The sequence below is a fragment of the Amborella trichopoda genome, chromosome 7, assembly GCF_054954075.1.
Source record: "Amborella trichopoda isolate Santa Cruz 75 chromosome 7, AtrichopodaSantaCruz75HAP2 v2.0, whole genome shotgun sequence".
NCBI classification, from domain to species: Eukaryota; Viridiplantae; Streptophyta; class Magnoliopsida; order Amborellales; family Amborellaceae; genus Amborella; species Amborella trichopoda.
The window spans coordinates 36385295-36407254 of NC_142342.1; the positions used below are offsets into that span (position 1 = coordinate 36385295).

The 21960-nt window shown below is 36.3% G+C and overlaps 1 protein-coding gene across 8 annotated transcripts; it reads left to right on the plus strand.

The window, feature by feature from the left end:
• The first annotated feature begins 353 nt into the window (after positions 1-353).
• LOC18422771 (DNA-directed RNA polymerase subunit beta) lies at positions 354-14209 on the plus strand. 8 transcript variants are annotated; one of them, XM_011626238.3, is made up of 9 exons: positions 354-575; positions 688-799; positions 11683-11725; positions 11863-11955; positions 12140-12202; positions 12311-12406; positions 12584-12661; positions 13337-13459; positions 13951-14209. In XM_011626238.3, exons 1-8 carry the CDS (start codon positions 554-556, stop codon positions 13421-13423), a joined length of 594 nt encoding a protein of 197 aa, XP_011624540.1. In that variant the 5' UTR covers positions 354-553; the 3' UTR covers positions 13424-13459; positions 13951-14209. The 8 variants fall into 8 exon arrangements, with proteins under 8 accessions (XP_011624540.1, XP_088728934.1, XP_088728936.1 ...); XM_088872808.1 differs by having other exon boundaries at positions 13337-13453; XM_088872810.1 differs by having other exon boundaries at positions 11873-11955.
• The last annotated feature ends 7751 nt before the right edge of the window (positions 14210-21960 follow it).

Genomic DNA, 21960 nt, shown 5'->3' on the forward strand with positions numbered 1-21960 from the left:
GGTATTTTAGTCATCTTTTTTATGTAAAATATTTTTTTGATATTTTTCATAGATTTGGCTATTTTTTATAAACATAAATTCCAAATTTCAGGTCATTTCGATTTGTAAAAAAAATGAAAAATAAAAAACTACCTGACAATCATGACCATGCGATGAACTTTGGACAGTGATCAGAATAGGCGAAATCACTGTTCATTTGCGCCTATAGGCATTTTGTAGTATCCTCTTTTATTTATTTATATATATATATATATATATATATATATATATATATATATATATATATATATATATATATATATATATATATATATATATATATATATATATATATGTATGCTAAAATAAAAGCTAAACAAGAGTTCACTTTTTTTTTGTGGAGAGTATTTTTCGCAAATATTTATCTAAAAAAGAGTGTTCATTACAAAAACAATTCCGTTAAGCCCTTCCTATGAAGCCCAGAGGTCCAACGTGGCATCCAGTCGGATTCTCCACGTGTCAGATATTTGACAGATGATTACAAAGTCCTCTCCGGCCCTTTCATTTTCCGTCAATGTTTCAGAGTTCAGGCAAGGGTATGTGTCTCTGATTCCGTTTTTTTTTCTTTTTTGAAGAAGAAGAATTAGGGATTCTTTCTCTGGTTCCTTGTTTTTTTTTTTGAATAATTGTTTTTTTTGGAAGAACTAGGGTTTCAAGCCATGGCTTTGGGGTGTTGTTTTCCTCCTCTGTTATCTAGGCGCCCAATATGTCTCAGGGCCTCTTCAGATGATCGAGTACCTGATTTTCTCTCCGCTCAATGGTATTCAGTAACATTTTTTTCTTGATTGTTTATTCATTTTTGTTGTGGTCATGAATTATTGATTTTTACACTCCATTAAGCTGTAAATAGTAATTATTACATTCTATTTCGTGAAATTTTGCTCTTCCTTCGTTTTGCCATTCCCGGCTTGAATGTAATGAGATTCTCCTAAATGCCTTGATGCTTATATTTATTTTTCTGATTCAACGGAGGTTTTTGGGAACTTTTGTTTAGTTTGTTGGTGAACACCCACCAGGAAGCAGTGCAGTCCCAAAACCTTTGCTTTTCATGGCATTAATTATTTGGCCTTCTTTCTAATTCTTGGGGATGGTAAGCAAAAATGTATGTTTCAAGGTCCTTTTGATGTGGTTGTCTCTTAAGCTTCAGTTGAGTTGTAGACATATTGGTCTTGGTGAGGGAGATCGAAGGTTGAATCTTTGAACTTTGTCATCGAAGGCACATTAAAGTTTGCCCAAAAAGCTCAAACAAGCTGAAATAGCATTTCTTTAGTATTTTAGGCCTTTTGATGAGGTTCATGTTGAGGATCATCGCAGACATTCAGTGCATGCTGGTGGGGAGAGCCGATGGACCAGTTGTTCAAGCAACATTGCAATTAGCATTAGGTTTTGTTTTTTTAATTTTGTTTTTATGTTTTCACAGTGATGACATAGTTTTGATTAATGAGACGCGAACAGGTGTCAACACAAAGTTAGAACTTTGGAGGGATGCTCTAGAATATAAATGTTTTAAAATTAACTGGACTAAGTCAGAATATCTGGAATGCAATTTTAGTAACAATATGATTAGAGATGAGGAAGTAGTTAATATTGACGGCCATGAAATACCAAAAAGAGCAAATTTTCGATATCTTGGTAGGAAAATGGAGAGATTGAGGAAGATGTCGCACATAGAATTACAGCTGGGTGGGCAAAGTGGAGATGTGCAACTAGAATTCTATGTGATTGTCTCATGTCAATGAAGCTGAAAGGAAAGTTCTATAGGACAATTGTGAGATTAGCTTTTTATGGGGTGGAATTTTAGGCGGTCAAAAAATAATATACCCATAGAATGAGTGTAGCAGAGATGAGGATGTTGAAATGGTTGAGTGGCAAGATAAGAAGGGATAGAATTCGAAATGAGTATATTTGGAAAAATTTAGGTGTGGCACCAATAGGCGATAAGACCCAATACAATATCTGCTAGGAGGTATGACTTAGTTCAAGTGGAAAACTCTAAAAGGGCAGGTGTCATTGTTATAAATAGGGATTGGAAGAGAGTTGTAAGGAGATTGGCGTGATTTTAAAACAAAGAAAGCAGAGAGCTTTGCTCTGGAATCTGTAGTTTGGGTTTTGTGTAGGATAACCTTCAGGTTTCTTCAAGAGATCGCTTGTGTTGGTTCGAGACATTGCTGATTTTCTATTCGGCAAATTTTCTTCATCAGAAGACCAAGGCAACGAGACAAGGAACATTTCCACTTGTAACTTCCAAACACCATAACCTCATATGAGTTAGAGGTTGACCCGATATAGAATTTATTAGTGTTTTGAGATATTGCCGAGGCCAGTTGGCCGAGCCCTTAGGGCAAGGCGAGTTTCTACCGAGTGAAGTGTATGCCAAATTTTATACGATATATAAATTACTGTGTCAATTTCAACCAGAAGAAGCACGGATGGCTTTCTGAATGTTGCTTACACAAATTTACCTCACAGCTAGGGTTCGAATCCCCTAGATTTAATGTTGCCTTCATTATGTCTTTTTTTTTTTGAAGTGTTAAAAAAACAGTAAACAGGAGCTAAAAAAGAGTTTCATGGGAATCAAACCCAAAAGCCCTTGTAAGGGAAGCGCCCAAAGGCAGCTGACCTAGCCACTACGCCATTCGACAATAAACATCTAAAGTGGCAGGTTATACTATGTCTCTTGTCTTTTTTCTTCTTTTTTTTAAAAAAATAGGACTGAACTCCAGCGAGTTACTCAGACTTGCTGCTCGGCCAAGGTCTAAGTACCTTGGCCGAGTTGTGTTTTAGAACACTGGAATTTATGTGTGAAGGAATTACCTTCATGTGATCATGGTTTCATTCATTTTCTTATTGCGTGACCATGCTTTCCAATTGCTGATTGTGAAGGATGAGATCCTCTTAGAAAATGTTTCAAATAATTGTTGCCAGTTCCTTGATATATTAGGAGGGTGATGGTAAGTTGAAGCATTTTTTTATTCACAATAGATACTTATTGTGTATGTGGTAAACATGAGTTCGAAGTTGAAGCTCTAAGGATTAGTGCATATAGGTTGTATGATGTTGTTTTTGTTGTAAAAAAATCTCTCACCTCACCTAGGACAGAGCTCCTGTACCCAATGGTTTCCTCTTCACCATATTCAAAAGCCTTCCGGGATCTATTATCTCCTGATGTTGTAGACTTTTTCAATAAGTTCTTTTCCAAAGGTCGAATCCACAGAGGCCTGAATTCGACTTTCCTCACCTGATCCCCAAAATTGAAGGAGCAATAAAATTCAAAGACTTTAGGCCCATTAGCCTCCTTAACTCCACTTATAAGATCTTCACTAAGATCCTTGCCACTAGATTGAAGGCTCTCCTTGGCAAGATCATCTCTCTCTCTCTCTCTCTCTCTCTCTCTCTCTCTCTTTCTCTACACACACATAGACACCCCATCTCTAGCTCATAATCAGCCTTTGTGGATGAGACAAACCTTGGATGGTACCCTAATTGCCCACAAAGCTGTAAACAAGGTTTAGTGATTAAATTGTATTGGGAAAAAGGCTACGACCATGTCGATGGGACAATTCTAGACGAGGTTCAGGCTAAAATGGGCTTTGGTCTCAAATGGAGAAATTGGATTAGAGGGTGCATATCTAATATTATAAATGGGACATCTGAACAGTATTTCTAGTCTTCTAAAGGCTTTAAACAAGGTGACCCCTCTCACCTTTTTTGTCTGCGATTGTAGGAGAAGTTTTCTCCAAATCCATTTCCAAACTTTACGACTAGGGATCCTCCATGGTTTGGCACGTCTGGCCCAAACATTTCCCACCTGCTGTATGATGACATCACCATCATTTTCTGTGACTCCTGCCTAACACAGCTGGATAATCTCTAGCCATTCCTTAGATTCTTCGAGGTGTTCTCAGGGATGAAGGTCAACATGTCCAAAACCAGTATGTTGGGCATTAGAATGGAGGAGGAAGAGGTGTGGTCCTTGGGCCACCACTTGGTATGCGCCCTTGAATCCCTTCCATTAAAAAACCTAGGCCTACCCCTGTGTCTAGGTAAACCTAGGAAGCACTTGTGGGGCACACTATTATTGAAAATTTTACCAGAAATTGGCTAACTAGAAGGGAAGGTTTACTTCCCTGTGGGGCAGAATCAGCCTCATAAAACCTACCATAGCAAATGTCCCAACCTACTTCATGTCCCTATTCAAATCCATGTTCCTATGGCATCCAAACTTGAGATATCATGCGAAACTTCCTTTGGTCAGGTTTGAGGGACACAAATTCCACCTCATTGCTTAGGATGAAGTATGTGGACCCAAGAAAGCGGGGACCCTAGGCATCAATTCAACGAGATTTCAATTTAGCCCTCTTAGTAGAGTGGTGGGGGAAATGTGTAGCAAATGATGCACATCTTTGGAGGGAGTCTTTTTTGGTAAATGTGGCACAGAAGATGGTGGCTGGCTCCCCAAATTTCCATGCCACTGTGCTTCTGGGGGCTGGGCCAGTAGAGCAAAGAGTAGACCCCACTTCATCTCAGGGGTTAGGTTCAAAGGGGGTCATGGGGATAGGGTCAAATTCTGGAAAGATCTGTGGTTGGGAAATCAGAATTTAGTCGACAGATTTCCCACCATGTTCTCCATAGCTGCTAACAGGGATACCCTGGTATCAGGCTCTGCTGATTTCAAGGGCAATCATCTTGTTTGGGCCCCTGTCTTTACGAGAGCATTCAAAGAAGTTGAAGGTGCACACCTTGCTGTCCTTTTAGAGCTGCTACATGGTTTCTATCTTACCTAGAAGGTGACGGCCGCCTGATTTAGGCCCCAGCACCCAGTGGAATCTTCACGGTAGCTTCCTTCGACTCAGCCCTGTTGCCTAGCCCAACTTGAAACCCTATCTTGAAAAGGATATGATTTGCTCCCACTCCCTTTAGGGTTTAGGCCTTCGCTTGGATGTTGGCTCACAGTAGGGTTCTAACTGGTGACCAGCTTCAAAAGAGGGGCTTTCATTGGCCGAACCATTGTGTCATGTGCATGCAAGACGAAGAAACTCTTAACCATCTCTTCTTCCACTCCGGGGCCACCTCCTCTATGGTCCCTATTCCATGTCTTCATTCTGTTTTGGATAACTCCACAGACCATTCAGCAGCTTTTTTGAGGCTTTCATTTCTCTTTCCCTACCAAAAACTGGTCATATTCTTTGGTGGCTTCAGCCGTTGCTTTGTTATGCGTCGTCTGGAATGAAAGAAACTGTCGCATCTTCTGAGCGCTCAGACAGCCCTTGCACTCCATTTTGGATTACCATTAAAATCGTCATTTGTTTTTGGTCTAAGAAACTGCCGCTGTGTAGCAGTCTAGGCTCCTCTATCTCCCTCTCATATTGGGAAACATTTTGCACCTCTCACGAGGCCTTCACCCGCTTGAGCCGTTTGGGTACCTCCTTCCCAAGGAACTGTAAAGCTAAATGTCAAGAGGTGCTCCCTCGGATCCCAGGTCCTTTGGATTTTGGGGCAGCTTTGCAAACCACTACTCTGAAATCCTCTCTTTCTCAGGTTTCATCAGCCAGACTGATTCCACCATGGCAGAGACCATAGCTATCATATAAGGGACCTTCAACAACTTAGAAAGCCTAATTGCGGAAGGGAACTTGAGGAATATGATCTCTTGGGACGCAAATCAAGCCCAAGCTTTGACCATATATCTATACTTTGCAGGGGAATCCAGGTCACCTTCAACTACATTCCGAGGGAAGCAAACACCGTCGATGACAGGCTGGCCAAGGAAGGAGCAGCAGCAGGACCACTGCCCATGCTTCACAGCCTCGAAGTCTTATCTCTGCTCTCTTGTCCTCTCCTCTCCCTCGGTCTCTTATCTTGCTCTTCAGCCCACTGTCTCCTCCTCCCTGGATCTCTCCCATATGCATAGTTTTCGACAGAGCTCACTGCTTGTAGGCTGGTTTCCTTGTAGTTTCCATCTTTGCTTTCTTTTGCTCAACTTCTAGAACCCTTTTTTTTATAGGGAACCTGTATCTTATGGGTTGCCATATTGGGGATTTTGTATATAATCTTTGATTATACAAATACAATCATCCTTGTCTCAGGAGGAAAAAAAAAGGAAAGAAACTTATCTCGTTGTACAGAATCTATCATTAGGTAGAAATTGCTATTTCCTATTAGCAATTAGTCTTTGCTCTGTCTTTAGCTTCAACTTTTTACAAATTTGTATTTAAGCCACTGGTGTGTAGCTCTTATCCTCATACTTAGGTTGTGCATTTAAATCTCATGCTTGCAAAATCATATAAGGATATAGTATATACTATGCACAGGACGGTGCTTTGCAATGCTTAGGCTACCTTATCTTCTCTCTTTCCTTTTAGGCCTCCTCTCTTATCCTTCTTATTTCTCCCTTCTCTTCATTTTGTCATCTCCCTTTTCTCTATCACTACCCATTCACAGTTCAAAACCACTGCAGATGTATGGAGCTAGCCCAAGTTGGTTACTTCACAGGTCGGGTTTGAGAAAAGCATGGTCTTCCTTTGTTTGGTTAAAATGATTAACTTGCCTCGTCAAAGCAGGATGTGGTTGATTCATCTAGGTCAAATTGAGTCAAACAAATTCTATCCCCTTTTTGTGAGTCATTCTAGAAATGAATTTGCAATTTCATGATTGTATACACTAATGGTACCCTTGCCCATTGTCACAATGACACCACATTGTTAGCTTTGTAGGAAATTGCCATGAGGGACAAAAGTTTCTTTTGTCATTTGGTTTGTAGCTCGTTCGTCAACTTTGCAACTATTATCCAAAAGTATGATTGCTCGAGTAGTTTCGTGCTCATTGTAACCGGCGATGAAAACTATGATAGTGATGAGGAGTCATGTGATGATGAGTGTTACATAAACACATAATTGATTTTGTGAGAGCTATGTTGGGTGAGAAAAGTGTTGATTTTCCGCTGCTTGACAGCAATATTTTCAAATGGTTACTAGTTACAATGTCTCTCCATTAGTTATGTTGAGAAGAAGACACAACAATTGACCTTTGTTACTCGCCACCAGCTTGATTCTTGAAATTACCACATCTAGAAATCAGACTACTTCGAATGTTTAAAAGCCAGATCTTGGTTACTTAAAAGTTTTGTATTGGCATTGCTTCTAGGTATGGACGGTAAACTCAATCTAATTATGAAACATGGTTTTGTGTCGACTGGTTAGTTGTTTTGTGGTTTTATCATCTATTTCTTTGAACATTCTTGGGCTAGTTGGAGTCCCCATTGGTGGTGCAACTTGGAAGGCCTCATAAGTTTTTGTGCAAAGTCCAAGGCATGGAGGTTTCCAAGGTTTTAAAAAAATGCTTGGTCTTGCCACCTAAGAACCACGCGGGCACCTCATTTTCTAGGTGCCCCAAACATTCATAAGTCATTGTAGTATATTCTTATAATAATAGATACAATCAATTAGCTTGACTATAAGTCAAACATTTATATGGATTTATGGTTATTTGATTACATTTGCATGCAGAGATGTTTTACTAACCTTTGTTGTCTGATCTTCAACCTTAGATGTTTTGGATGAATATCAAGCTCTAAATCACCCAAACAGGCATAAATGCCCCTTGCCCAAGGGCCAACTGCGGCGGGGGCCTTGGCTTGGGTGTGAGGTGCCTGCCCACTGGCTTGGTGCCCTGGGAGGCCTGTCCAGGCCTAGGCAGAGCACCCTAGCCCTGTAGGCGGACTGGGCGTTTAAGTACTAGGCTGGCCGTTTGTTTGAGTGTTGAAGGTATGAAGGGAGGAACTACAGGGACAGGTGTGGAAGTGGCGGGCTATAATTGACAAGGGAGCAGAAGGGTCTGTGACTGGGTCTCCAAGCCAAGAGTGTTGTAGTGCATGAGTGTTGGGGGAAGAGGGGCATTATGAAATTTATTAGGGCAGAGGAAAGAAGTAGCAATTTGGCAATCAGTGTGAGAACATTACTAAATCTTCTGACAAGGTGATAATATTGCTAAATACAGTCTCAATGATTTAGGTTGGCTACCAAAGGGATCCCCTAACTTCTGAATGTTAGGAGGCATGGAAAGGTATCTTGTCTGCTTGCACCCCTTTCTCAAATAGGAAGCGGCTTGTATCTAAATCTGGTACCAGGGTGCGCTTTTGGAAGACATTTTTGTAGGGGAATGCACCCTGGAAAACCAGGTCCCTTCTTTACTTCAGGTGGCTTGGGATCAAAATTGTAGCATCTCAGCCTGCTTTGAATCATTGGATGATGATTTGATTTGGATCCCCTACTTTTAAGATGGATCTATCTAATAATGAAGCCTCTGTTCTTGTGCCAATGTATGCTCTCTCCATACCTTCTTTCTCCCTGGCCATTGACGTGATAGATTTCTTTGGGTCCCCCCATAACAGGATTATTCTCAGTCTCTTCTTTCTACTGAGAGCTTAGGAACGACAAAACGCAACTCTCTTTCTTGCAAAGCAAGGCTCCCCCATTGCTCCCCAAAGATCCAACTCTTTGATTGTCTGGCTATTCACAAAAGTATACACACAGTCGACCAACCCCAAACATGTGTCTTGCCATGCCAGATAGGTGCATCATGTACATGGCCAACGAAGAATCAGTTGATTATATTTTCCTCTGCCTCAACACAGATTTGGAATGGTTTTCTAAAGCTTTTTTGGCCTTCGAGGGGTAGTGCCAAAGTCCATCCACCAATAGTCCACTGCTTTTCTCTAAATTCCTTTCCCTTCTCGAGCCTAAGACTTTGGAGGATTTCAGTCCTGGATACCTTCTGGAATATCTGAATCAAATGCGATAAGAAAGCGTTCGAAGGAAACTTTGGACCCCAATTTTACATTAGCCCTAATCTCGCGTTATTCCCTTCAAGACCATTACTTACAATTTCTGGAGCTCCAATTTTTCAGCAAATTCAATCCTCACAGTACCCTTTAAAACCAACTCCAATTGTTTTCTTTATTATATGAAAAACTTTTCCATCACTTTGCCTCAATCATACCTTATTTAGATCTCCCACTCCCAAGTTCTATTCATATTAGAAGACTTTGATGTCCTCGAAATTCTAATGTCCTAAATTTTGTATTACTTATAAACCTTCTAGAACTCATTGTTTTTGCTAGAAATTCTAACTGAAGTAGGACTCTTAAATTTGTAGGATTTAATTCCAATTATAACCCAACCAGGACTCCTAACCATACCATGATTCACTTGTTTCATCTCCATACAAGCCCGCCGGAGGTTAATGCACTCGTGTAGGGTCCAATTACGTTGGTCTATATCAGTTTGGGTATCATAGCATGGGAATGGTTGACATTACACCAATGGGCAGTCGTACCAGAAGAGTCTATGGAGCAAGACTCACCCAAAATCTGTGAAGTGATATCCACAGACAAATGAAATTCTTCTTCTTCAGAGGGTTCATCGGCTCTTCACATTGCTCAACTACTTCATACGACTCTTCTAGCAGGTTGAGATTTTTGGAGGGGCACTTGACCTAGCCTACCACATTTGATTGTTTTCCTGGAGTGGTAAAACACCCTTACCATGAGACTTCATTATTTTGCAATGGGTTTGAATAGGGATGCTGCTGGGCAGTTCTTAACAGCAGTACCTGCGACTCGGGAAGAGTGTCGAAAAGCTTCAATCTCAAATTGTTCATTCCTCGAAGCTGTCTGTTAAGTCTCACCAACTGCCCATGAATTCCCAACGGTTATCTCTTGCTGAATCTCCAAAGATTGTCCGGCCCTATACCTCCCAACTTGCTGCTCATCTGTCATAGAAAATCTTTGAGAAGAGTGAGCTCATGAAACACTCACCAGAATACTCATGAACTGTCCTATTCCCTGCTTAATGGTGAGTGATTTCTGAAACATCTGTTCATGTTATGTGGGCACGTTATGAAATTTCATACTAGCTTTCATCTCCTCTCAAGATCGGATAGTGGGCTGAACCAATGCAAGAAGCTTGTCTTTCCACAAAACTCTGGTTGATGCCCTCTGTTTAGCTTTAAGAAATCTGATCTTCCTTAGCTTCCCATATGCTGTACCATTAAAGTAGTCTTTAGACTAGTAAACCAGTCAATTGAATTCGAGGATCTATTCTTCTATAACAATCAGCCACCTCAATGCGAATCTAAGTTGCTCTATTATCATAATCATCAGCATTGCTTCTTGCTCAATGTTGCCAAGCTCAAGCAGGGCCAACTAAGGAAGCTCTCTTGGAGGTGGCTTTTCCCCATTTATATTCTCGAGTTTGTCTCATTATCCTCTAGGTTAGCACCTCCATTTCCATTGTCTACTGCAGTGATTCTATCCTCACACATGGAGACTCCTTGGAGTTGGATACTCTCATAGAGTTCTTTTTCTCTTTTTTCCTTCTTTTGGAAATGTTGATGATGTTTCGTAGAGTCTTTATGAGTTTTTTTTCTATGCTTTCAAGAGTCCATTAATAGGGAAAATAGACTTTGGAGATTCTTAAACTCTTTTTATAGAGAAAGTGATTCTACGACTTCAGTTTGAGCTGGAAGGGTCTCCCTCACATGTTTGAGCATTTTTCTCTCTCCAGGCACTTCACCTTCCAAAATTCCACTAAACCAAATTAGTAAGCCTATTTCTAGCCCACAAAATTGACCCCTCCCAATCCCCTAATAGCAGAGGAAACCTCCTTCCTAGAGCCATTGTTATACCTCGAAGCTCAATTCAAGTTTGCCCTAATCTTGCTTTTTCCCTTCAAATGCATCATATACCCTTGCTGGACCTGCAATTTTACAGCAACCTCAACCCTATCACACACTCTAAAACCATCAGCAATTGTTTCCCTAATCATACAGAAACTTCCTCAATTACTTTAGCTTTAATCCTACCTAGTTAGATCTCCCATTCCCATATCTTTGATGTCCTCAAATGACCCTGCTCTCCTAAAATATATACCACTCCTAAGCCTCCTAGAACTCCTATTTCTACTAGGAACCCTAGACCAAGTAGGACTCCGAAACTAACTTGGAAAGCCCAACTCAACTATGACTCTGATTCCCATCATAATTGCTACTAACCTAACAAGGACTCCTAAGCCCTAATTCACTTCTTTCATCTTCATACATGCCCGTGAAAGGTTGATGCACTTCCTATAGGGTCCAATTGACTTTGTCCCACATCAGAAAGGGAATATAAATAATGTAAGAGTGAGTACAAGTTAGACAAAATTAGCAATGAAGATTGGATGTGGGAATATTAAAGTTCCAGCTGCTTTGGATTGTAGAATTCATTTGGTTGATTGTATCATGATTTACATGATATTACTCTATTAGTTTAGGACTCCGAGAAACTATCATATTCTGAAAATATGACAGTAATTGGCACCAAAGTTCAATGATGAATCATAGTCATGGTTAATGTTGCTTTTTGCGCATTTCAGTTTCGTTAAAATCTTAATGCATGCCTATTAAAAAAATGAAATATAAATTCAGAATGCTTACTTTGCTAAGGGAAACTTGATTTGTTTGGAAAAGAATCCACGTGTCATCCTAGCATCTAGATGAGCACACGGTATTCCTTGGTGTCCCTTTGCTGGTGCTTGACAGAACTTGGCAGAGTTTCCGCATGTTAATCTGCTTATTGTTACTTAATAAAGGTTTGCTTGATTCCAGGGTCAAGTCTCGTACAAAAAGACCAATTGGCCCCAGCCTCAATGTAAGTTTTACTTGTCGTTTCACCAATCTATTGATAATTATCCATTTGCTCACTGAACTGAAACAAATAATATTTCAAGTTGTGATTCTTGTTTGTTACTGTCTAGTCTTTTTATAAACCATGATCTCTTATTTTAGCTAAGTGCAGAAGGAGCAGTGAAATGCCAGCTTGATGCATTGAAACACAATGACCATCCTCAGATAGATCATGGGATTGAGGTTATGTACCGGGTAAGAGTCCATATCCTTGAACTTGTTTCACTCATAGGAGTGTCTCATCCTGCCGGGTAAGAGTCATATCCTTGAACTTGTTTCCCTCATAGTAGTATCTCATCCTGCCCCTCTCTCTATTTTGCATACAGTTCTAAATTTATGATTAATTGTTTAGCTCTAAGTTAAGTAATGCCTTGAGCAGTTTGCTGGTTTTGATCCTTTTGAGAGGTCTACCTACTTCGGGCCGTTTTTTGATTTGGGACAGGTTAGTAAATCTTAGTTACTTCTATGTTTTTTGAGAAAAATTATTAAATAAATGTTGGAAGTTGATAGCTGTGACCTCATATCTGCCTGATGATCCATTTATTTGTAGTTCGAGCGATTCAGGCGGATATTCCACCACTCGACTTACCGGGTCTTGCTCGGTCACAAGGCAAGGAAAATTTTGAGCAGTTTGTGGGTTAAAGAGGTAAGCTTCTTTTGACCGTAGAGCTGCTTGTGATCTAATAATGTAGGAAACTCTTGTAGCTGTAATCATCTACTACTCTTTTTTTTACTACTCTGGATCTAATAATCTAAGAAAAAGGAACACATTGTAAAAATAGTTTGTTTAATTCTCTATTCTTGTATGGTTGTGTCGCATCAGAGCCGCTTCAAGCAGCGGGTTTGGGTGCAAGGTGCCCGGCCTGAAGAGGAGGAAATATTCGAGTTCTCCATGGTCCAGGTTTGTTTGTTGTGCCAGTTGCATCGTATCTGTTTGTTGCTTACCAGAATTTCGTGGAATGTGAATGGTAGAATGGTTTCTGCTGCGGGATCATATCCAAGCTTTTGACTTGAACAACCACACAAATGAAAAGGAAAAAATTCTGAAAGTCTTTGCCTATTTTGAACTTGTTTGTTTCTCTTTTCATCAATTGTTCAATTTTGGTATGATTTCTATTCAACTTTGGCTGATATATATGGTATTGAACCAGCCAACACATGCACTTTGTAGTTGGCAAAAGCGGAAGTTCGTTGAAAATCTAAACCACTTTTGGCATCTACGACTCTTACTATCTTAACAATTTATGGGCATTTTTTGTCAAATCTCTAATAAAGAATGAAAAACAGGAGTTTCATGGAGAGATTATGTTCCATAAGATTGTGATTTCCCTGCACAAATGTAATTTCTTCGTAAAGTTCACTGACCAAAAGAAAATTGGAAAAAAAAAAAAAAAAATCAGTTTTTTTCCTTATTTCAAGTTTTGAATATCTTTTAGATTACCCCTTTTCATTTTATACATTTGCTGCATGGTTTGCCTATAATTCTCGCAAAATTCCAAGAATGAAATTTGTTGCTAATTTTGTCGATGGTTTCAATCACAAGGATGAAATTTGTTGCTTGATGCTTTCTATACAGAGGGTGGGTGGCCGTTGGGATGGTTACTGGTTGACCGAGAGCCTTCACCACGATGGAGACGGGTTTTCAGGTGGTGTGGCATATTGAATCAAAGGTGGAGCTCATCAACTGTAAATTGTGCGGGTTAGATCCCTCAACCTGTAAATTAATCTATACAATTGTATATAATTTTACATACTTTCAGGGGGAATAATAATAGCGAAAAGATATTGTACTCCCTCGAGAGTAGGTTGTCCATTTTACTCCCTCGGATAAAATCCCGCCTAGGATTAGTTTTAGGTACCTAAATTTTGGGTATATAACCTCTTTAAAACAGATTAACCTCAATAGAAATAAAAAATTATAATTGTACTTTCTAAGCACTTGGAAAAAATAATGAGTCGAGATCGTATAGAAACCATCTAAATTTTAGAGGGTGAGATCTAAGTTCAAGAATTTTCAATTTTCAATTTTATTTTTGGAGAATAACCATCTAGTGATTTAACGTAGTTTCCGAAAGTTCAGATTGAAATAATCTTTCCAAGTAGGTCAGCTGACCAAGGGAGTGGAAGTAAACTAAGCTGCTGAGGGGAGCCAATTATGCGTGCTGATACTAATATGATGTTTTTGTGCAGCAAATAGAAGGCGTCACCCGTTGTACTTAGGTGGTCTGATGTAAAAGGCAAAGAAATTGAAGACAAAACGGGGGAGTTCTCATATATTCATGCTTTCAAATCAAAAGCAAGTGTATATGTACGTGTGGATTTTTTTATGCTTAACCAACCTCCAACGAGTTCAAGTTAGAATCACTTGTGAACCATTTTTTTATATTCTTGTTGCCCTCGTATTATTAAAAAACAAAATCATCAATAAAAGCTTCGATTCATCCCTCTCTCTTTGGAGCATCGTTGTGCACTGCTATACCCTCTCTCTCTGCTATGCCCTCTCTCTCTCTCTCTCTCTCGAGAAATCTCTTGACCGCACATATGGTAAGAAATTAGCATCTGAAATGTATGAGGATACGTATCATCTTTGCTCTTCCGTCCAAGTGCCTTAGTGCCTTTCAAGGAAGGGGTGATGGTATTTTACACACTATGCTCCATGGGGTTCATTTTTTCTTTTACTTTCACTCTCTCCCTGCCTTCCCGTAATTTGATAGGCCTCATCAAAGTGAGCTCCTTTTTTTCACTAAATCACTTTTTTCTATCTCCCTATGCTTCTCTCGATGAATGCCCCATCTATTAAATCTACCTTCTTTTAATGCCTCTTGTTCTTCTGAATGATCCTCAACACTTTTTTGAGAGTTCGAATTTTCTTTTCTGTTGGAATAATTTTGAGAAAAGTTGGGTAAGTTGAACCCAACTTTTTCACCCAACAATTTCCAACAGAAATAAGCAAATATAAAAACTAAAGAGGGAAAGAAATAAAATAATCATAAAAAACACAAGATACGTCCGACACGATACGTCCGATTTACATAATTCACTATAAAAGGTCATGTTCATGACAATGATGAGTAGCAGTCCATTTACATAATTCACTATAAAAGGTCATGTTCATGACAATGATGAGTAGCAGTCCATTATCACAATGAAAGTTACAATTTTGCATTACAATATAATACGTCGTTCTAAACATACGTCGTTCTAAACATTGTAGAGCTAGATTTGCGCTTTTCTTGAAGAACTAACGTCTTGTCATTGCTATACTACTACCGATGGACTAACAGATAAAATCTCTCTCTAGAAATGAAATCTATCAATCCAAATTCCATGAGAAATTGCACGTGTCTAAAATATGGTCTTTCTCTTTGAGACGTATTTCCCTTATCCTTTCATGTAGCTCCCAATAGAGATCTCTATAATTTATTTCTTACCCGTAGTAAGTCCTATTTCATTTTCCCAAAAACACATACCTTCAATGGTAATTTTGGTTATCACCATTCCTAACATATATGTGATGCTAAATTTAACATTCACCGTAATAAATTGAAAACCATTGGGTTTTTAAAGCGAGAGAGATTGCACTATTTAGTCAATATTAGCGACAAATATTAATGTAAAAATAAAATTTAACATTCACCGTAAAAAATTGAAAACCAGTGGGTTTTTAAAGCAAGAGAGATTGCACTATTTGGTCAATATTTGCCACAAATATTAATGTAAAAATAATATACCCATGATCGCCTATACTTTTGTTATAATTTGTAGAGTCAGCTAGGCTGCTTACATAACAATCTCAGCCAACAGCTTAGATTGAATCTGGGTAGATCTGACGGTCACGACCATATTTTTTATTTGAATTTTCATTTTTTTTTTCTATAACTTCAAATTACTTGAAATTTTAGGAGTTTATTCTTCTCATTAAGTCTCACCTAATAAAAGTATTAAAAAATAATAATTCATAAAAAAATATAAATTAACCAAAATACCCCTAAAAAGTTTTGAGGGTATTATATATAGCAGCTTTTGATAATTTGTAGTTAATTATCATTCTACTTCCATTTGCGGTATTGAGGACCTTGGTTGTTTTGTCAAAGTATTTCGTGGGTATGAGTCATTCATTAATACAATTTAAATCAGCTCATGAATCAATAAGGGCTATAGTCTAAAAACTATAGTCTTTGCTTACTACCATAGTGATTAGAATATACCATTCTTGGGTTATTATCTTATCAACCATGTTTATGTATTTAAAATTTTTTAATTTTCTTTTGCTAGTGTGTTCACATCATTTTCTTATGGATTTAACGTAGGGATTTGATTCATATTTTTTATAGAGGCCTGAGGCTCATCTAAGGCATGAGGCGTAGGATATTCTTCAAGAAGATTGGTCGTGTATTTTTCCATTATTTCTTCAAACGATTTTTCACTTTCTTGGTATTCTGGTTTTTTCTTATAAAAGTTACTTGTTGATTCAAGATGTTAACCCTGTTTTTAAGAGCTATTCATTGCAAATTTCATTTAGCTCGTGTTTAAGTTCCTGAACATTGGCCTCCTTGTTAATGTTGCTTTTCATTTGAACCATCTCTATGATATTCGTAAAATTATAAGGTTCTTGTTGGGAGTAATTTATTGGTTTAGACTTCGGGTTTTCTTTAGCCATTTTGATATATTGTTGCAATGTTCAATCTTATCTATAAGGTCTATAATGAGGTTTTATTCTTTAGATAATACATTTAGCCCTAAACCATTGAATAGCCCTATAATAATTATATTTACTGTCATTGTCACTATTATTATCTTCTTCAGACAGGCTATCATCAGAACTACACATGATTAAATTCTTCATCTTCAACAGCACCAATAACCATTTCTTCTTCTTCAAAATCTGATAAGATCTCATTTTCAGCTATAATTTGAAAGATTTGTTGTTTAACTTCTTCATCTATTTCTAAAGAATTACTGTTCTTCTTAATTCTGCATTTATTTTTTTAATGTCCCAAATTTTCACAATTACAACAGATATGGATTTTTCTTTTATTTCCTATTTTAGGATATTTAAACATTTTCCTTTTGAAAGGTTTATTATCGGTTTTAAAAGACTTTTCTTTATATATTTTTTTATAAAATTTATCCTTATTCTTACTTTTAGAGGTATACCTTGTTCCTAAAGTCTTGTAGTATCCAAATTTTTCACAAAAATCACCTAATTCTTTTTTTCCTGTTATTCTATGTTTTTCCAGTTTCTTCTGAGTCTAATATAAGTGCATAGGGCTAGTCCTTCGACACAAACTTCATATGAGAGTTGCCCTAATGTATATCCCTCCCAGGGTATTATCTCATCATGCTTGTTTTTCAGTCTGATTTTACCTTTTCAGAAAATAGATTTGGGAGTCTTGAGACGAACTTTTTCTTCTAGTAATTTGCCTTTGTATCTTCTCTAGTTAGCAGTCTCGATCAGAAAACATCTTTATACCATTTTATAATGGGAAAGAGTGGGACATATAAGATTTGACAATAAATCATTGGATTTTTCCATCTGTAATGTATTATTGCCTACAAAATGTAGAGTTATTGTATAAAGCAAAGTGTTTACAACATCATCCTCATCCACTACGTTTCCTTGTTTATCTTCTGGGCTCATATAAATTATCCACTACTTTTTAGCAGTAAGTATCTGGTTTCTAGTTGCTTTGATATGCCTTTTATTATGGTAAAAAATCTGAGTCAACTTGTTATATTAAGAACCCCATTCCTTAACATGTTTTATCCTATAATAAATTTGGATGAAACAGGAATAAAATCAGAAATGCCACAAAATCAAATTCGAATTCATAGAAAAACCAAGACTTCAATAAATCAATCAAATAAAAGACAAGACACAAAACAAGGAAAATTCCCATTATCTCTTAAGGAATATATAAGGTATAAGACAATTAGTGAAAAACAAGAAAACCCTAGAATTCAAAAAGAGATAAAGGATTTCCAGCACAAGATTGAAAAAGAAGTTTGTGCAGAAATATCCAATGCTTTCTAAGACAGGAAGCAGCCTATGGTAGAATTATCTTATGATCATATAAATTGACCAAAATACCTTTGAAAAGTTTTTGGAGTATTTTGGTCAATTTATTTTTTCATATTAATTTTTTTTATATTTTTATTAGATTATCCTATTTTTAAAGAATAGACATTCAAATTTTCAAGTGATTTAGAGTTGTGAGAAAAATGAAAATTCAAATACAAAATGAGGTCTTGAACATTGGATCGGACCCAGATTCAATTTGAGCTATTTGGCTTAGATTATTATGTAAGCAGCTTGGCCAACTCTAACTTTTTCTTATATATATATATATAGAAAAATGCTACAAAAACGCCTATAAGCGAAAATGAACAGTGATTTTGCCTACCCTTATCACCATCCAAACTTCATCGCACGGTAACAGTTATTCTGTAGTATTTCATTTTTCATATTTTTTACCAATTAGAATGATCTAAAATTTAGAGTGTGTGTACTTCTTAGTGAGGCGCACTTAATAAAATATGAAAAAAATAATTCGTAAAATAGGAATTGATCAAAATACCTCCATAAATTTTTTAGAGTATTTTGGTCAATTTGTATTTTACGAATTATTTTTTTCTTATTTTTTTTAGGCGTGCCTCACGAGAATGTATACATGCTCCAAATTTCAAGTAATTTGGATTTGTAATAAAAAATAAAATAATGAAACACTACCGGACAACTGTTGTCGTGCGATGAAGTTTAGATGGTAATGAGGGTTGGCGAAATCACTGTTCATTAGTGTTTGAATTTTAATTGTTTTTATATAAATCCACATCACTTGAAATTTTAGGTGTGTGTTATCTCATCAAAGCGCGCCTAATAAAAATATAAAAAAAAAATATTCACACAAAAAAAATTACCAAAATACCTCCAAAACGTTTTAGAGGTATTTTGGTCAATTTATTTCATGTAAAATAATTTTTTAATATTTTTCGAAGATTCATCTATTTTTTATGAACACACTTTTAAAATTTCAAATGATTTTGATTTGTAGAAAAAAAATTTTAAATTTAAACACTGACATACATCTGTGACCGTCAGATCGACCTAAATCCAATCTGGACCATTAGGCTCATATGAACTCATATGTTCATATGAGTTAGTGGGCTAACCCATCTTTTTCCATATATATATATATATATATATATATATATATATATATATATATATAAATGTTTGGAGAGTCTATGCATCTTCTTATGTCATCAACATTTCGACTTGGTGGTGCAACTCATTTCATATGTCATCAACATTTCGACGTGGTGGTGCAACTCATTTCCACCTTTCTATTGCAAGCCCTCTTCTGTTGATTTTTGTACCCACATTTTGAGATAAATTCTTTGCAGATTATTAATATTTAGGAAAAAAATTTATATAAGGTTGCAAGCCTAAAATTTAGAATTAAAGATGTACTTCAAAAATCCATCATAAAAGATTGTTTGGATGTTAAAAATCCCTCTAATTAATGATCCTGACATTGAGATGTATAAATATGGAAAGAAAATTAGATTTCGAATCCTTGAAATAATGTATCTTTCAAGACATTATCTGAGTTGTCTATTTTCAAGATTTTCATGTGTTTATAGATCTACTTGATTTGAACCATTTTTAGAGTTTAAAATTTTATAATTAGAGATGAAAAAAATTATCAAGCCATCCTAATAATTTTTTATATCAAAATCATATTTATGATAAAATTTAAAGAAGAGCCTTAATTGGATTGTTTTAGGTTGCAACCTTATACAAACTACATATTGATATTTAATTTTCCAATATATATTGGAAAGAATTCACAACAAATGACTGGATTTTTTCTTCTACATGGTTGGATAAATTAAATAATCAGCATAAGGATGACAGAGATTAGTGAAACAAATTGCATTAGATCATTTGCCGGGTTAACTAATAAGCATAAGGATGGAAGAGATTAGCGGTGGCATTATTTCCCAAGTGGTAGAAATCCCATCTCTAATTTATAGGTACTTCGGCATTTTGCTGAAAAGAGAATAAAGCAAAAACAGTGGAACTTTGGGTAGTTGTGTTTTAAAATCTGACGATTTCCAAGTAGGCAATTCGGATGGAAATCGGTGGGGCATGAATAAGTTAGGGGATGGTATGGGTCTTGGGCTGGTTTCCAATGCAAACTTTTTTTTATGTATTTTTTTTTCAATATTATGTATTTTTTTTCTTAGGTTCTCTCCAAATCCCCGCTCCATTAACTATTGTTTTTATTTTTATTTTATTTAATTTGATTTTCAATATTGTTTAAATCACTATTTTGGACTGATCCAAATCACTGATTCAACAATCTAACCTAGATCTATGGGTGAATACCAATTCATGTTTTGAAACACTAAGTAGCGACAAATTCAAGGGTGTGGTTTATGCAAGGTTGCAGCCTGAAACAATCCAAGACGTACCTCCAAATTTTATTATAACATATAATTTTGATGTAAAAATTATTAATGTTATCTAAAAATCTATTTTCATTTCTAATTATAAAATTTTTAAATAAAAAATAGTTAAAATCAAGTAGATCTATAAACCTATAAAACTATTGAAAATACATGGTTTAGATAATGTGTTGCAAGATGCATGCGACTCAAAATCTTTTATTTTTATTTTTTATATTCATATATCTTGATATCGAGATGATCAATTAGAGGGTTTTTCAACATTAAAACAACATGTTCTATTTTTGAGGTACATCTTTAATTCTACATTTAAAAATTGCAATCCTATATAAACGTTTTTCCAAATTAAAACCAAATATCAATAGGTCAATCCAGTGTTTAAAAAAACGCCGAGTCGAACCGGACTCGCCCGGTTCGACTCGGGAATCGCCATGGACAGATCGAATCGGCGAAAAAAACGGGAATCGTCCGGTTCTAGAGAGAATCGGACGATTCTGCACAGCGACTCGCCGATTCACTGTACGGAATAAGCGAGTCCGTACGGTTTTTTTTTTTTTTGTTGTTGTTGTTGTTGTGATCCATGATAGATTTTTTTGTAATACTTGATCGATTTTTTTGTAATCCATGATCGAATTGTTTTTTTTTTTTTTGTAATCCATGATCGAATTTTTTGTTTTTTGTTATTTTTTTGTAACCCATGATAGAATTTTTTGTAATCCATGATCGAATTTTTTGTAATCCATGATTGAAATGTTTGTTTTTTTTTCTTGTAATCCATGATCAAATTTTTTTTTTTTTTTTTGTAACCCATGATAGAATTTTTTGTAATCCATGATCGAATGTTTTGTAATCCATGATCGAAATGTTTGTTTTTTTTTGTAATCCATGATCGAAATGTTTGTTTTTTTTTTTGTAATCCATGATCGAATTTTTTGTTTTTTGTTTTTTTTGTAACCCATGATAGAGTTTTTTGTAATCCATGATTGAATTTTTTGTAATCCATGATCGAATTGTTTTTTTCTTTTTTTGTAATCCACGATTGAATTTTTTGTTTTTTTTTGTTTATTTTTTTTGTAATCCATGATCGAATTTTATGTAATCCATGTATCGAATTTTATGTAATCCATGATCAAATTTTTTGTAATCCATGATTGAATTTTTTGAAAATTTGTGATTTTTTTTTTTTAATCCATGATCGAATTTTTTTTTGTAATCCATGATAGAATTTTTTGAAAATTTGTGATTTTTTTTTTTTAATCCATGATCGATTTTTTTGAAAATTTGTTATTTTTTTTTTTAATCCATATTATTCAAAGAGAAAATGAGAGAGATGATGATTCTGAGGCTACCCTATCCCAACCATATTATTCACATATCGAGTCCCAACAGCAACAGTGTAGGGATGAGCACGACAGTGCAGGTGAGCGTGAAGGATGGACAATCTTCGGGGATTTTAGATTGGGAACACAACAAAACAGTAACACTCAGGGATTTGGAAATAGTCAGACGCTTGCTAATATTGATGATTCGTTTTTAGATCGAATCAATGAATTGTTAAACGAATTCAATCAATGGCACCAGCGTGACCAAGAAAAACAATAACGTCGTCTATCATTTTATTTTTAGATCGTATGTTACTAATTTTATGCTTTATTGTAGTCCATGTATGTTGATATACTTATTCCATGATAATTCTATGTTTATCCTTTTGTGTGCTGTAAATTAAAT

Bases quoted from the DNA above. Each gene is read 5' to 3' on its own strand.
- LOC18422771 (XM_020670532.2), top strand. From the start codon at position 554: ATGTTTCAGAGTTCAGGCAAGG. The intron at 800-11,682 runs GTATTCAGTAAC...GCTTGATTCCAG, and splicing joins GATTTTCTCTCCGCTCAATG to GGTCAAGTCTCGTACAAAAA. The intron at 12,203-12,310 runs GTTAGTAAATCT...ATTTATTTGTAG, and splicing joins CGTTTTTTGATTTGGGACAG to TTCGAGCGATTCAGGCGGAT.